Genomic DNA, 18,010 nt, shown 5'->3' with positions numbered 1-18,010 from the left:
TGCCCTTATAAGAAAAAAATATATATATTCTAGTCTATATCCAAATCATGTACAGAATATTGATGTTTATTTTGTCACTGAGGAAGCGAAAGGTTTTGATCGGGAGTACCTGAGAAACAGTAGTTTGAATGGCTTCTAAGCTTTCTAATTCAGTGTCTCTTGGCGTTAGAAATTACAGTCTAGGAAGCAATTTTCTGAAGCAAAAAACAGGTTGAAAGGTAAAACTGGCCGAGCCCATAAAATCTCAGAGATTTCTACCTTGTGCATCGACAGGAGATACAGGAGAGACAGGCAATGTAATCTGCAAACTGCTGTGGTAATTCTAGCTTCTTGGCAGCAAGGAGGGAGTTGTGGGGTTTGGGGTGGACTTCTTTTTCACATGCAGTGATGTTTTTATCACTTCTGTGCAGAACATCTTGCCACGTGTTCGGAAAACGTCAAGGAAGCAAAGATGGAAGGTTTGGGGTTTTTTTTGAAAAAAAATATCAGAAGTGAAATATATATCTAGTAATACTATAACCTACTTGTCATGTTTGAATTTTAAAATAGCCTATTTGCTTTCTATTCATTTCTTTACATTTGAAAGGGAATAAAAAATTGTAGTGTTTCTTCCAAAATGACTGCGTTCCCTGTGCGCATTTTATCCGTAGCTCTCTATTCCCTTGGTACATATAAAGCAAAATGAATTGGCTATCTTTTTACATCTCCCTTTGAGTGTTCTCTAGTGACTCTGCAAGTTACCCCTTTTTGTCTTTCTACTAAATAGCATTTAAGGCTTCTGGCACAGCTGGACTTGAGTACGTGAGAAAGCTTTTAGGGTATTATAGTGTCACTAGCCATTGAGGTTGCAAAATTTCAAGCATTCAAACTCATCTTGACTTTGCTGCGTGTTCGTTGTGCTTAAAAACTTGGGTAAACATGTATATTGTTAAAAGAATCCCTGAAAAAAATCATGATGAAAAGGTAGAAAGAATCAGCGCTTCTTTTTTAAAAGCTTCTTTTCTAATCTCTGTAACTTGAAACTAAAGACTTTGAACAGTGGGTTGGAGATTGTTCTGCAAGATAAATTCCTTGCATCACATAACCCTGACAACTCCCCAGTTCCATCAAATTAATAACAAATGGATGAGAAGATAAGCAAAACTAATGGTGAGGTTACATTTTTGTGACAAAGGTTTATGGCCATACCAAATCTCATGTTCAGTGATATCCCTCCTCCTTCTCCTCCTCCACTTTTTTTTTTTTTTTAACTATCTGAGCATTCCAGTATCCAAAGCTCTTCTGCAAAGGAGATGTGATGAATAGCAAGTTGGACTGTGTGCCTCCAAAAGCTGCTGTGAACAGTTCTCTACTCCCCCCAGCAGATATGGCTGATTTTGTACAAGATCAGACCTTGTCGTTGCACACCGTGAAGCATATTTCTACTCATTGGGTGGTGCTGTCTATCTGAGTACTGAAACACGCTGATGTAACACCATCTCTCTCTTTTGTTAAAACTGTGACATAATTTAGATAGGAGCAATCTCCTGAGTGTCGTGTGGACCAACTTTTTCCATAAAGCAAGGCAAACTTACAGCAGGTGGCTCAGGGTCATGTTTGATTGAATTTTGCATATCTCCAAGGATGGAAACGCGACAACCTTTTTGGACAGTCTGATTTAGTATAAAAATTCTCACACTAAGAACTTTTTTTTCCTAGTATGTAGTTACAATTTTTTGTGTTGCAACTCATGTCCATTTTCTTTTGACCTCTCTCTGTGCGACTGTCTTTTAATCCAGACTGTTAAATTCTCTTAAGAAGAAGAGTAAGCAATCTACAGATTAGCTCTATTCAGAGATCTGTTCCAAAATACATCCTTCAGTCAATAGAGAGCGACCAAAACAATTGTAAGGAATGAAGGAGACTTTGTTTTGTCATAGTGGATCTCAAAGGGAATGAATATTCCAGTTAAAGACTGTAGCATTGAAGTTTAAAAATAATTGACAACTGGACTTCAGTGGTCAGGCATCTACCGGTAAAGCTGCTGGTAAATGCAAAGGTGAATGCGGTGACCTCGTGAGCTGGATTTACAACTGCACCTGCAGTTTGCCACAGAGTGGTGAGGATCGACTTAGTATAGGAACTGAATAAAGAATCCAGCTATCAACCCCTGCTAGTTCAATAAATAAAACTTCAGCTAATCAGGTAATATTTCCCATGCCTTTTCTCTGCTTTGGGTTGAATTTTTTCATTCTTTTTTCCCTCACCAAAAAACAAGAAGTAGTTTTTACTCATAAGATGGAAAAAATAAAACCATTATAATAATGCCAAGCTATTTCTCTTTAAAGATTCTTTCAGAGAGTTTGCCTCAAGAACTTGAAATTAATCAGGAGGAGAGTTCTAAGGAAAACTTTCCCAAGCCATGCCTTTAGAAGCTGCCTTATGGACATACGTTGTGGAACATGTTAGGGTACTCTTGCTAAAATCCTTGAGTATTTCAGCTGCACAGAGAAAATTGCTGCCTTCGTGGAAGGGTGTGCTGCAGAGTAGTTCAGCTCAACAGCTGGGGACTTCAGGCACTCTAGCAGTACTCTTGCTGCATTTTCTGTGGGCAACAGCGCTATAGCTTAGCTGTGCATGAAACTTCTTAGCATTCATGGTGCTGGAAGATGACAGCAGCTTTCAGATTCTGCAGGGCTGGACTCTTTGGGACAGAAGGAAAGACGATGCATAGTTTTGCTGCTGGTATGCTGAGTAATTTTTTCTGATATAAAAGCACCTGTACGTCTTCTGCATCCTTCCATTCCTTACTCTGCATACACTTCCAAGATGAGTTGATCTCTGCATGTCTGGAGAAATGGATGGTGGGGAAGCCATGAGTGAGCAGCGCTCCTTTTCACCCCTCCTTTGTGCCTTTTTTGAGGGTGCAAAAACATGTATGTGTTTGATAAAACGAGCTCAATTACATTAAAACTATTCTTTTTTATGTGTAACCAAAAACCCTTTGGGGTTACTTGATGGAGACTCAGCTGGTCCCTAGGCAGTGTGTGCTGTAGTTTCATAGCTTATAGACCGTGAAGGATCCTTTAAGATAGCTAAACAGCAAATAGCTTATCTTTGAGCTTTGGTTTGGGTCTTCTCAGTTAGGGGTGAAGATGAAATACTGCCACACTGATGTCAAACTTCCAGGCACTTCTTGAAGTCTTTCTGCTGATGCAGTCTGCGGTCCAGAGTGATATAGCTGCAGACTAACTGAACCACAGCACAGGGACTGGCAGAGAAACTCTCTTCTGTCAGTTGTGTTGGTTACTCCTCTGCCTCACCAGTAACTTGAAAATTAGAGTTTGCCCGATCCAAAGGTTTGTTAAAACAAAACAGACAAAAAAAAACCTCAATCCAAAATAAAATGAAAGGTAGGAGAATGCCTGTTTTCTTGGAGAATAGGAACTGATGAATATATATTGGTAATTCTTTTCTTTAGACTGTTTTGCTAATTCTCTGCTTACAGTCAGGTTGCTCTAATTTTATACAGATCACTTTATTTTATCTGCTTTATTAATAGACAACAGGAAAGGAAATAGGAAAGAAGACAGATCTACTAAAACATACTTACTCAAGTTTTCAGTCATTATTTTTTCAGTTTATTTCTATTTAGTTAAGAAGTTGAATAGGGCTTTAATATATCAAGAACATAATTAACAATAAACAACACAGCTATTGAATGGATTTTTTTTTGTATAACAAAAGACTATATATGTTTTGGGGGGGATTTCGGTACCTTTCTACTACTTCTTTTATTGGGTGAGAAGGCAATGCGTAAAGTATTCATTATGAGTTAAGCGGTTGGAGGCAAGAGGAGTTGTCTTGTTCTCCTAGAGGGTAACCTGATGTTTTTGTAGGTGTGTGGCTTCTTCCCCATCTCTCTTGACACTTCCCACCTCCGCCCAAGGTCTTTGGATTTCCTAAAATCCCTAGGACTTTTTTTTTGTGGTGTTAGGACTTTGCAGGAATGCTTGGCCCATACTCTGTATTAGATTTAGTAGTTGGAATGTTATGCTTTAAATGCCTGTTCCTAGGGGTTGAGCAGTTTGTTTATTGAGATGATATAAGTGATCCCACTGGTTTTTATTGGCAGTGGAAGGCACACTGAATATTCAAAGCAAACAGAATTGATTTGTAAAAATACAAAAAAGTAACCGCTGTGAAACTTGTGAGGCTTCAAACATTTCTGAGCAATTTTTCTTCTCTGTGATTTGTTTCTCAGGTGTAAACCTTTGTCAGTGCTTAAAGAGACCTGAAACATATCTTCTGCTCTGATAAATCTCAAGAAAGTTACTTTTAAGTTTTTTTTCAAGAGAACAAAGATGCTTAATCTAATGTTTTGCTTATGTTAGCCACCTTTGATTTACAGTGAAGGAATAATACATAATTTACACTTCTATTGTCCTGTTTCCTTCTGGGGCTTCACATAAACTTTCCTCTTATAACGCCAGCCTTCTAGATATTCCGTATTCTTAAACTGAGAATACTGTAACAAGGGGATGAAATTTCAGATTGTTGTTTATATTTCTTAGAGCGTTAGAGCATATTATGCTAGTTCATACCATTTTTTGCTAGAAAGCTAATAATTAGTATGATTACACTCCATCCTTTGAATTGTTCTAAGTGACAAAACAGGGATGAAATATCTCAAAAAGCTGAATGTGTGCACTAAATTTATATTTTCAGAATATCACCACTGTTGATGATGCATTGCTCAGAAGCAAGTGTTATTAAATCTGCAGCTTGTATATAGTACTCATAGACATGATAGGAATGTGTTCTTGGGGAGGGCAAGTCCCATATGTTTTCATTTAGATAGTTTTCAATAAGCTTTTAAATCTTGTTAAAGACCTTGCTAAGCTTGGTTTTGAATAATCAGTTGGGAAACATCATATTTTAAACATTGCTCTATTAAATTCGGATCTCATGTAGTGATTGAATCTGACAATTATGAAGAAAGAAGTGGGGAAAAAAAGAGTTTAAATTCAAAATATAGGGACTAACTCAGAAAACTCCCTGTCATTCTTGGAGCTGTGTTATTGAGGAGACATAGTGTAGTATTAAGTGTATTCATAGTGCGTCCTGTGTTTCCAGGAATGTTGTAACTAATGACTCTATGCTTTTTTCAAGAAAATTTTATTATCCTATGAGTATGCCTTGCTGTGGGAACTTATGCTTGCCTAAGAATGTATTTGAATTGTACCATAATTAGAGATTAGTCCAGCAGTGAAATCCATGTGAGCTGAAGACAGGATATAAATGTCCTGATTCCTTTTTAATATTCTTTGAGCCAATGCTGCAAGATATTCAGAGCCTGAAAACTTGGAACTGAAGTACTTTCAACCAAGAATTTTAGTACCTCCGTTTTGTTGGGTCCACATTTAATGATAGTGCTATCACTATTTATTGAATGGAATGAGGAGACACATCTTGAGATTCACGTGTCCAGACGTCGTCTATGGCCGTTCCAAAAGTATCGTGGGAAGGGAGTTCCAAGTTCACTCAAACCTTCCAAGTAGACAATTTCAGTTTCCTTGGTATGTCCCTTTCCCTTTGTCACAAAGTCTGTCTGAAGAGGATAAAGGAGTATTGGATTTATGCCTTTCAGACTCTTTGATGAGAAAACTTTCAGTTTTTAAGTTTCATTCAGGCAAAGACACTTCTTTTTGCTACTCCGGTCATTACAACAACTCCTGCTGTTGTCTGCAGAAAAGTTACTGGGCACGCTGCTTCCTTTATGCAGTTGATAGAAGCTGATTTTTGAGGCTAGGATGGAGCATCTCTCTTAGCTAAGTTAAAAACTAGCATATATATGTTTTTCCAAAGCATAATCAAGAGCATCACCTCAGACTTTCTGCTCTAACTTTCCACTCTCTTCAATGATGTACAGGGAGATTAGCTTCCTAATTCAGACTCTTAAGATGGTTGTCATAACTTAAAGTGTATGGAAACTCTAATCTGTTAGAATTACTTGAAAGATTTTTTCCATTGGAAAAATATTTAAGCTTGCAGAAACAATGGATAGATTGTAACCTTAATGCACCTGCCCTTACAAACCATCATTTCCGTGAAGTTTGTACTCTATCAGGTAATCCCACCGAGCTAAGCACACAAGTGAAGATTTTTTCTGAGTAGCATTCATAGAATCTGATACTGTAGTTGGTTTCTGTTACCCAAGTCCTGGCCTTTTGTACGTTGTGCAAGCAAAGCCATATCTCTTTTGCATGTCTCTCCTGATGAGATCCCTTCATTATTATTATTTTTTTTTACTTCAGTCTTCCTACCAGTCTTGCAGAAATTAACATGTTCAGAAGAAGAAAGAATGTGGTAATGGATAGCTTAGCACTTTTCATACTCTGCCCTGCTTCATTTATAACTAGTTGTATAAAACTTTTTTACATTCTTAACGTTGAATTAGAATCCAATTCCAGTGTGAAGTGACACTGCACAAAACATCTTAACAGTCCTGTGTTTTTGGAGTTGGAGTTTTTAGTGGGTAAAACCATTTTTCATTTTCTTGAATGCCGTTTTAGTCTAACCTGCGCTCCAAGACAAAGTGAGTTTAGTGGTCTGAGTCCTGTCCCTGGTGAACAATAGTCAACATTACAAAAACACCAAAGCCACACAGAGCTGTCAGTTTCTGTTCGAGAGCACTCAGACTGGGCCAACATGGAGACAGAATGACCTCACACCCAAGGGAGTGATTTTTCTAGGTGAAGATTGAGGTCATTCTTCAGGCAATAAGGAAAGGCACGTCTTGTGAAACTGGTCTCTGAGCAGCCAGCAAGAGTAGCCCCTAGTAGCGCTACTGCAGGCTCTTTGTTCACTTCAGTGAAGAGGTTTTATAGTCTGGGATCTCTCATTTAAGACCACCTGACATGTATGTGCACCATTTACTCATATCGGTGGAATATGTAAGCAAAGTTTGCATTTTGGAGAGATGTTTCAGCAGGTTGTTAGGAAAAATATGTTAATATGGTTAAATTCCTGGTTCTGCTGAAATTAGTGTTTTGCTTTTTCTTAGACGGGTGGGAAGCCACTGTGAATACGTGAAGTTGCTAGCCATATGGTGAATATGCTAACTTATGTTCATTAGTGCATTTTCAAGGTGAGCCTGGATAAGGCCCTGGGCAACCTGATCTAGCTGCGCATGTCCCTGTTCATTGCAGGGGAGTTGAACTAAATGGCCCTCAGAGGTCCCTTCCTACTCTAAGGATTCTATGATTCGGTGATTACTGACTATATCACCTATTCATTGAGATGTATTCTCAAGAGTTACTGTAAAAGTGAAGCTGAGAGGCTTGAAGTGGCTGTTACCTATGTAGCAAATGAATTAAAAAAAATAAAAAATGAGAAGCTCAGCACTTCTTAGTAGATTGATGCTCAGTTTCAGCTGGGTTATACCAGGTTAACATGTAAAGAATCAGGTTTCTTTTTTTTTCTTTCGGTTTAAAAAAAGGTTAAATTTGTTTTAGTTTATACCATTAGCTATTTCAGGTCAAAACTACGTGAGAACATCTTAATTTTTGAGTGTGATAATACAATTTAGACTATTTCATACTTGTATTAAAATAGCTGTAAGTGCAAATGAAAATTAATCTATTTTGATTTCATCTGGTCTCTAAATAAGCTCCAAACCTCTACTGATTACAGAACAGAGGAAGCAGCTTAACAGGAGAAGTGAATGCTGGGCTCTCTGTCTGAATCTGCAGAGAGCCTGAAAACATGCCTGGCAAGTGTTGTTTCCCATCACTTTCCCTGGGCTAGCTTAGCTCATCAGTGAGGGTCATTTACTTTCTGCTCCACTCATAACTAACCTGTCACAGAAGACTAAAGAAGGAGTGACAGTAGTTTTGTTACTGTGTGCTTTCGGTATTGTCTTGCTAACCTCTGGACTGGGTCATATACAGAGGCTGTAACGTTGCTGTGGCTGTAGAGCTTGTTCCTGAAAGGCAGTCATCAGCAAGAGGAGCACCTAGGCAGAGTAATTTTTCCTTTGCTCAGTGATATTTGAGATCACTCTTCTGGTCCATTCCTTTTTGTTTGTTTTTTTCTTTTTTTGAGGCTGGTGGTATAAACAGGGAATGTTTGTTTCAGTTTGCTGGGGTTTGTTTGTTTGTTTAAAAAAAAAAGAAAACAGCACGTAGAAGCAAAATGCTAGGCTGGAGAGATAGAGTGATGAAGGTTGGAAAGACCTCTCAGATCTTCAAGTCCAACCACCAATCCATCCCCACCATACCCGCTAACCATGCCACTCAGTGAGACAGGTAAAAAAGGTAAAATACTTCAGAAACAAAACCACTGTAAAGCAAGCCTGGCGTGCTGGCTAAGCAGCCCAACACTTCATGCAGGATGTAAAAGGAAGATTGCAATTAATAGATCCCAAGCGGTAAGTCCTGCAGTTAATTAATTGTCAGTGAGATTGCACCACAGAAGTGGCCTTGCTGATCGTGCTTCCTTCTGCATGCTCCTTGAGCTTGTGTTTCCCAGTTAATCCGGAGCAGGAAGGCAGATGATGTAAAAGGAATTACTGACTTGTGGCCTATGCTGCAATCAAGATCATCATGAGAGTAACAGAACTACTGAGGCAGGAAGAGAAAGGAGAGCTGTGCCCACAAACCTATTACCAAATTTTGAGGGATCTGTCAGCTAGAGGAGAAGTCAGCTTTCATTTGGATACCTCCACCCTTTGCTCTCCCACCTCATCACCCCCACGGCCTTTCTGCAAAAGCCACACTTGGTACTCATTAGCCAGGTGAAGTTGGAAATGTCATTTGAGAATAGATATTTCCAAACCTCCCTTCACTTTAGAGTGTGTTTAAATTGCAATACTTTGAATGTGATTTAAGGTTGCTTATTTTTAAAATAAATGTTTATGCTTGTGTCATGTTATCTTACATAATTTTTAAAATATATTTCGGCCTTTTTTAACCAACTCCAGTGTGTCAAAGATACTAAGCCCAAGCGAATATTGTGAAAATTGGCAGCTGTGGAGATGAGAGTGTGCCTGATAATGCTCCCACTACAGGGTAGGCTTACCCCTTGCTTCACATGGGAAAGTAATCCAGAGAGAGAGATCAGGAACACCAGTCTTTCGATTCTGCTATTTGTGGAACTACTTGTTTATTCTTAGAAATCCTTTGAGAGTATTTTTGTAAACTGAGCATCAACTCTGTACAGAAGTGTCTAGATGATTTGTGACAAGTGATGTATTACTTTGCTTGGTTTTACGTACGTACATGATCACTGCATGTTCTGGTTCTCCTAGTAAAACTGGTGTTTTTTTATTTCTTTCTCTCCCAAGATTTCTTTTGACCTAGCAGAGTATACTGCTGATGTTGATGGAGTTGGCACTTTACGGCTCCTAGATGCTATTAAGACCTGTGGCCTTATCAATTCTGTGAAGTTCTACCAAGCCTCCACCAGCGAACTTTTTGGAAAAGTGCAAGAAATCCCGCAGAAGGAGACCACCCCTTTTTACCCAAGATCGCCTTATGGTAAGGCTTGCTGATGCGCGTGTCAGTAGTGTCTGTATGTCTGCTCTCCCTTCTCATGTCTCAGAGCTGAAGTCATTTGGGTGTGAGATTAGAATGACGATAGAGCTAAAGTGACTAGACATGTTGAGAGGCATACCTTTATGAATTACTGTATTAAAAGTATTTGCTGCCATTGCCCGGGGGTTGGAAATTACCATCTCACTTCACAAGACCGTGTTCACTCAGATCAGAATTAGAGAGCTCTTTTAGAGAGGAGGGGGAAGGTTGGCTCTTCCTTCACAAAGGATTGTAAGATAGCACTGGAGTGATAAGGTTTCATACTTTTTGTTGCCTAAATGAAAAACTCCCAAGAGCTCGTTTCTTCCTTCATGACCTCGCATTAAATTTGAAACACTTATTTAAGCAATGTGCATGGAAGACTTTGGTGATAAAGTTTCAAATCAATTTGAGTGTTAAGGCACCAGATTTTTGCTTTTATTCCTCTAGAGTCATTTTTTTTTATTAGCAGAGGTCACCACAGTGGCATATTTCACACGCTCTGCCTATGTTAATTGTATTGTAAAAGAAGAAGTGCTGTGCTTGAGTGTGCGTAAGAAAACAAGTGAGAGAGTGCCCTAACCCCTCCTGGTCGATCCTGGGGCTGTGCAGAAAAGGAGTGTTTTCCCGTTCAGCTGCTGTTTATTGGCCCGGATATTTTTTCTGTATGAAATGTGACACATCTAGGGAATGAACTGAATTCTAATTGAATTGTTGAAATGTGGCCATCACCCTGCATGCAAGAGAGATGCGTGTATGTGTCTGAGCAGTGCACAAGTGGAGTGGTTATGTGTAACATCTTCAATTATTTTTGTAGGGGCAGCAAAACTGTATGCCTACTGGATTGTGGTGAACTTCAGAGAGGCCTACAATCTCTTTGCAGTGAATGGCATTCTCTTCAATCATGAAAGTCCCAGGAGAGGTTAGAAAATCCATGTAAAACTGTTCCTAAGTTTGTGCATATCTGATAGAAAAAAGGATTCAATGCATCCAAAAGTTTTATTTAAGTTTCCAAAACGCTGTGGTGAGGGTGTTTGACTTGAGGTAGTCTGTGCACTGTGTTTACTGTAGCCCTCGTGGCAGTCTGCAATATAGCAGTTTTCATTTTCAAAAATCTCGTTCCATTTTGTAGCCCTCCAAATCTGAAGGGAGTCTGGTGTATCTGATTTTGTGTATCAGTGCTCTCAAGAGACTGCAAAAATATCATAGCATCTCTGCATTTTCTTTCCTTCCTGATAGTAAGTCAAGGCTGTAATGTTAAAATGATATATTAAGAGGCAGATTTTAAAAACGTTCAGGTGGGCAACTGCATAACAAATGCAATTTCAGGTGTGACTTGTACTCAATATTTTTATTTGCATATAAATGTCAGTTTAAGAGGCAGGAATAATAGACCTCTAAATTCATAAGACTAATGAGTACAGCCTGGTATATTTTGGAAACTTATGGATTATGACCCATGCCTTCTGACATGATGGCTTTCAACATATGGCTTTAAAATGCCTTTCTGTTTTATCCTTAATAGCAACGCAGCTTAAATTCCACTTAATCATCCTTTTTCCTCTTGCACTACTTTAGGAACAATTAATAGTGGTAGTTAGTTTGAGCAAAAGTCCACAGTTGATTAGAAGTCTCTTATACAGTGACAGCTTTCCTCTGCCCTTTAAAAACTGTGACATAGAAAACACTCTAAAATTAAACTTTAAATTAACACACAAAACTGGATTCTCAGTGCAGAAGCCTTTTATTGTGGTCTGTTTCTAAATGAAAAATAAATTCAAATTTTACAGGAATGCAATTATATAAATTATAGCCTAGTGCAAAATATAATCATTTTACTCATACTTACAAATATAAAATAGACCATAATTGCAACTGTTTTAAAAAAATAGAGGAAAAAAGTCAGTGTCAATAGGATTTAAATAGGAATTTCTTTGAGAGTCACAACTGTAAAGCCTGTAAAGCTTACAAAGCTGCAAAATACACTGAGTAGGCAGCGTTTCCAGGACATGATGCATCAAATCCTTGGTGGCAGAAGTTGGTGTAGCGCTTCATGCCAGAGCAGATGACACACCAAGTTCAAAATTAAAAGAGAATCAAATTCACTAACTTGTTTCACTTAGAAGCCCTAATACTTTGCTTTCTTTTAAACACTTCACTACAATACAGTCTTGGTGCACTATATAAGGTGATGTGCAAATTGCTCTGTGTTATGATGTTGAAATTAAAACCACCTGACCAACATGAAGCATGAAGGAAAATACGATGACAAATACTAGCCTGGCATGATACAGAAGGAACTGGGGCTGTTTAGTCTGGGGAAGAGGAGGCTGAGAGGAGACCTTATTGTTCTCTTCAAATACCTGAAAGGTGATTGCAGCGAGAGCAGGGTTGGTCTCTTCTCACTGGTGACAGGTGACAGGACAAGGGGAAATGGCCTCAAGTTGCACCAGGGGAGGTTTAGGTTGGATATCAGGAAAAACTTAGTTACAGAAAGGGTTGTTAAGCACTGGAACAGGCTCCCCAGGGAGGTGGTTGAGTCACCATCCCTGAATGTGTTTGAAAACTGTTTGGATGTGGTGCTCAGGGACATGATTTAGTGGTGGGTTGTTAGAGCAGTATGGTTAGGTTGCAGATGGACTTGATCTTGAAGGTCTTTTCCAACCTGAGCAATTCTATCATTCTGTGATTTCTAGAAATACTAAACAACTATTGGATGAAATAGAAGTTACAGGAACACATTTATGATTTCTGCTGTTTCTCTGCAGGCTTGTGCCATTTTGAAATATAAAATCTTCACTTCTCGTTGCTATTTTGATCCTTCTGACATTTGATCCAGCTTTGATACTGCTAAACTGGAGCTTTCAATGAGAAGTCTCATTTCAACACATTTAATGTCCCTTTGGAGAACCAAGTCTGTGCATTGAAGTTTCAGGCTGTTCTTCTAGTTGCGTGTATGTGCTGGAGTCAAATTTAAGCCCCTTCATATATGAACAGGAATCTTGTCTTAGAAGTAGTTTCAGATGGCTCCATTAGCCTTAGCCAGGAGCACAAGCAATGAAGGTGACAGTAACCACAGCCCGCTGTCATTTGCTTAGTGTTTTTATGTGAGAATGTCTGAAAATTTTACAGGGAAGAAAATAGAAGTGAAAGAGTTTTAAGGTTGTCTCTTAATAAGCATTCATTACTTTCCTAATGGTTTTGGAGACTATAAAGGTGCTCTGTGAGGCGATGGGGATGTAACTGAGATAGCTATTTCCTATACAGAGACGGTAATATGGTGGAAACGTATAGCTAGTGGTGATGGCTGTGTCAAAAAATAGTGTTTTGTGGCTGAGAATTTGCTGTATCAAATAATGCTACTGTGCTCTATCTGTTGTAGTTTCCATGGAAATGAATGGGAGGCATTACTTGTGGAGTGATATATATTTTGTTCTCATATTTCATACCGTTATTCCCATTGATTTAGTGTTTAACTGAATTGTTCAAATACAGCTCCCCATTGATGCTGATACTGTCGGTACCTTTTCCACCCAAACCCTAATGTCCAGGCAATCACTGAAGAGCGGAGGGGTGTAGTAGCAGTGCTTCTTTAGCTGTAGAGTTGTGCTGTTCAGGCAGGCAGAATGTATTTTTCACCATACCTGAAGTTTGATCGTACCTGTGAAAATTTATATACGCTTCCTACAATCAATTAATTTTTAGGGAAATCCTGTGAAGAGACAAGTCCTAGTGTTTCTTGTAGGCAGGCATCTACACGGCATGTTACATTGCAAGGCAATGGCAAGGATTAACAAAATGCAATGTTTTTTGTTTCTTTTGCAAATATGCAGCATATTTGATATGAACACTGAATATATGAAACTTACTTGAAGGCAACTTCTGTTTCATCAATCCACAGTTTACGTTTTAAGATCAAACCAATATAATTAATGAGCTGGGTAAATGAAAGAGACTGGGAGGGGCAGTGGGAAAGTATGAAATACTTTTTTTTTTTCCCGGAAGTACCCTCCTTTTTTTTGCTTTCTAGCTCAAGAAAACTCAAGTATTACCTCTGGGTAAATACTTCTATCTAGCAAGAGAATTAAATATTTCTCTTTTTCCCTACAAGAAGAAGGATTTTTATTATCACTATTACAATTTTAGAGAGAGAATTAAATATTTCTCTTGCAGGTTTGTATCAGTTGCTGCATATGAATCTAAACAGGTAAACAAAACTCTTCTCACATCATCTTTGAGCCATCTGGAAATGCACAAGTAGTATACTTTTTTCTTCAGATCATGTTTTTTGCTCTGCACCCCCATAATCCTTCACTGGTGTGTTTTTGGAAAGGAACTCTAGCAGTTAATCTCATGTATACTGTGCAGTAATAGACAAGTCTGCACAGAGTTCGTAAGGGTAAAGGGTACTTAAGTCTAATATAAGATTTTTCTTATTTCTTGAAATTAGGAATACTTGAGAAGAGTGCTGGCTTTGAGAAGCTTGTTTGATTTTTTACTTTCATCTTGCTCTTTTACTCTAAAGAAAAATATAGTAATGGGTGTAGTTCTTAAGATGTGACACTGTACTGCAGTTTTGAACACTTAAGCTCACTGTGTGGGCTGATGTTTCACGTTGTGACAGCCACAGTGACTTTACAGGGGGAAAAAAAAAAAGCAGCAATAAGTTCCAGGTTGCTTGAATCCACTATCTGAGCCTTTCATCTTAATTTGGGGAATAGTAATATAGCATTATCAAAATGCACAAATGAGTCCCTGCTCAAGAGATGCATACATATGTAAAAACAGAGAACATTATCTAAAATCTCATATAAAGTAGAACAAGTGGCTGTGTAGTATTTTCCTTTTTATTTTTTTCTTTAGGAAATGAGAGGCAGTAGGTTTAATAACAAACAGTCACTTTTTGACCAGTACATGTTCTTCAGCTCACACAAATCAGTATGGTTGTGTTGAAGTGAACAGGGCTGTGTTGATTTATACTGGTTGAGTGTAGTATTTCAAGTGATGGTCTGGTAATGTAAGGTAAGCATAATTCCCCTATACTGGGGAAAAGACCAGTAACAGCAATATACCTTGTTATAGCTGGTTTCTCTGTTACTTTTATCACTCTTTTTCCACGTAGAGCTCAAGTCATTCCTGATTTATGGCAATGCCAAAGGAGAATGGGCTTTTCCATTTCTGAGGCTTATTTATTGTTAAACGTGACATTATCTGAAAAGCAAAATGCTCTCTACAGTTCTAATAAGCTACAAGATGGCATATGTTTCCAAAACCAAGCATACAAGACAAAACCTAAAAAGTCTTCACAGATAAAGCAGGGAGATGTACGTTAGGATAAATCTGAATGATCTCTCCACAGTAATCTTGTGCAGCTGCCATAACAGAGTGGTTTTTTTGTGACCTTCCAGGCTCCAGTGAGTGATCTTGTACAGAAAGCTGGACACACAGTATGATGGGGTTTGGGTCTTTTGTTCTTTTTTTTTCCTTCAATAACATTGTGGAATATCAAACAGGGAAGCTTGTGACCAGCAAGTTTCTATCGGTGACTGAATATAGCTCCCAGTATTACCAGTGTGGAAATGTCTGCCCTATAGCAATATTGAAAAGGTATTTCAGTTCAGCGAGATGACGGTTTTGACAGTGAAAGAGTGAGGCAATTAGCAAGTCTAGTTTTCTGGAAAGCTGGGGCGTGATCCAAGCTTTTTTATATACCATTGGAAAGATCTCTGCTCTTTTGTTGGGCTCTGGATCTCACTGATACCATTTTTTATGAGTAAGAAAACTAACTACTTGTTGACAGTGTCATTTGTTTTTTTTCCCAGACAAGCCCTTACTTTTTTTGCTCCTCAGTTCTGTGTAAAGTTTTCTCAAGTTTACAAGATGTGCCTTTGGATGTCTGAGATAACTCTCCAATTTGGTTAACCACTTCATTGCTTGCCTCATCTGATCGTTATCTGCCAAGATGTACAAACATGTACAGCATGTTTCCTGACACAATGCAACGGAAGTTTTGTTTTCTTTTTGCTGTGTGGTTTTTTTTTTTCTGTAAGTACTAAATACTTTGCCTCCACACATGACATAATTGTGTAGATCATTGTGTAGGGAATTTTTGTTTGTCTGATACCAGCTCTGGTAAAGCAGTTGTCATCAGACCCTTGCTGTATAGCCAGAGGGAAAGGATACAACTGCTCATTTCTATGATCTCTTTCAGCCAGGAAGGAAATGGCTAGGTGTTAGATTGCAGGCTGAAGGTTGTCAAAGTACAGGTAGCAAGATTAAAATGAAAAGAAATCATGATTTGAAGAGAATGGTGAGTGTTCTTTGCTTTTATTGTGCAACTGGATTGCAGTTTTGCCAGGAGGGAGTGGGGTAAGGGGTTCCACCACTTGCTGTAAATATGCTTGGGTGTCTTGAATTTTTTTGTTGTTACCTGTTTTTTGGTTTTTTTTTTGTTTGTTTGTTTGTTTTTTTAACAAACTTTCAGTCTCCTTTTTGCCTCCACTTAACAGAGAGGGCAGTAGCAGATGGTGACATCTGCTACCGACTTTCACAAGAAATCCCTACAATCCCTGCAGTAACAGCTGCTCTTCTGCATCTCCTATAAAGAGATGTGGCCAACATCTGTCAGATTTTCATTTCTCATTTTTTTTCATCGAGGAAACTAATTGCTGGTGTCCTTACAAATGTTCTGTGCATGAGGGGCTTAGGCAACCTAGCACCACTGAAGATACTAAAGACTTTTGCTGGTCCTCATTTTGTAAGTTTAGGCCAGTAAAAGATGTAGGGGTATAAAATTTTGAATGCAGAGTTATTTATCTTTAATTTACTCTAAAACTTCCCAACTCACAAGCACATTTGAATAGCAGAAGTCAGCAGAGTGCTGCTTGTGTCTTTCTGATTCCTTGCTAGAGGAGAAGAATGCAGTCTGGGTAGTATTATCAGGGAACGTCTGCCTTGCATTTTGAAGACTTGATGGCAAGGTACCATGGCCAATGTAAAAGCAGTTACTCAGACAGTTGTGTGCTGCGCAGCAGCCAAGATCATTTCATGCTTTTTAGTTTGCATGTTTCAACAGAGAAAGCATGCAGTGTCCTGAAGACATGCATTCTTACTGCCTTTTTCTCCCTGCTGTGAGACTGATCCTGCTAAGTGATCCATGCAGGTGTTCCCTTATCAACACATGCAGTCAAACTTCCGTGGGGATAAATATGGGCATTAGAGTCTACGTGTACAGATGGATTTGCAGTAATATTAACCATAATGAGAGAAAAGTGCCAGGTAGTAACTCTCTGCTATTTTAGCTAGGCATGTGTGTTTTCCTTTGAAAAAGAGGTGACCTTACAAAGTAAGCAAATTCAATTAATTATCTAGATAGTACGGAGCATGTCACAATATGCAGATTTTTGTGAGTCTGTCTTATTTTTGTGTTGCTAATAAATCATCTTAATCTTGCATTCTGGTAAAAATTTATATATGAAGGCAATGTAATCATGCCAAAAGATTAGTGGGCTTCCCTCTGTAAGCTTACGTTTTGAAAGCAGTGCCAGACTTCTGATACAGGAACTGAAAGCTGTGAACGTTTCTGCATGTGCTTGACTTTGGACATCGATGTAGTCCAGGTCAGTGCCGTGGAACTTGTCCCATATGGGAACTAAACACTCATGTATATGAACTGGATTATGTTGTATTTATACATTTTTCTCAAGTGAGTCACTGTTAAAAGAAGATACTGTGTTGAGTAGTCTAATTATTGAAATCTTTTTGATTCAATTTTAGAAACAATAATTTGTGGGAATCTCTGATTTCTTAATATTTTTTTTTCCTTTCCAATATCGGAGTACCCTTGATTCTATACTTCCTTATCTGATGTACTTTTCTGGGGTCTATCACCAGTTTATCTAAATAGTTCTGAATATAGCACTTAGAAAAACTAAGTAATTTCTTGCCTGTGGGTTTAGCTTCTTGGAGCAGCTGCATTTGCAACTGAAATCTCTCCTTGAGCAAATTATTATCTTATCAGATGCATCTTCTTGACATTAAATCATGTGTTCCCTTGTGGCTTATTCCGTGTTGGGAAGAAAGTAGATTACACTTTTTGCTATTTCCCATGATTGATTTAACTTTTTTGTGTGATCTCAAAAAAAGAAAAAAAAAAAAAAAAGGCAGAGCACCCACCCAATTCACAAAATATCGAAACTACTAAATCTAGAAAACCTTGCAATGCAATTCTTAATAGTTTCTCATGTTATATTATCTGATGTCAGTGCTAGTTTCTGAAACTGAGTGTTTGAAGACTGTCTTACATCTAATGAAATACCAATTCTGACCACTGGAGTACAATCTTATGGAAGTTCTAGATGTCAGCAGTGGGAAATGGAGTGGTCAGAGCATGTACCTCATCTTTAGTGTTCTTGTGTCTTCACTAATGCACAAACTTGTAGCAAGGTTTTTGAAAC

At 38.4% G+C, this 18,010-nt stretch overlaps 1 protein-coding gene across 1 annotated transcript in view; it reads left to right on the top strand.

Moving 5' to 3' along the window:
* GMDS (GDP-mannose 4,6-dehydratase) overlaps positions 1 to 18,010 on the top strand; it is a 407,121-nt gene that overhangs the window by 142,271 nt on the left and 246,840 nt on the right. Inside the window, exons 5-6 of the mRNA XM_021386284.1 lie at positions 9,326 to 9,518; positions 10,372 to 10,476. Coding sequence (XP_021241959.1) covers positions 9,326 to 9,518; positions 10,372 to 10,476 — 298 coding nt within the window. The remainder of the gene's footprint in view (positions 1 to 9,325; positions 9,519 to 10,371; positions 10,477 to 18,010) is intronic.

Source organism: Numida meleagris, chromosome 2 (genome assembly GCF_002078875.1).
Source record: "Numida meleagris isolate 19003 breed g44 Domestic line chromosome 2, NumMel1.0, whole genome shotgun sequence".
NCBI classification, from domain to species: Eukaryota; Metazoa; Chordata; class Aves; order Galliformes; family Numididae; genus Numida; species Numida meleagris.
This window is presented reverse-complemented; position numbering and strand designations above follow the sequence as displayed.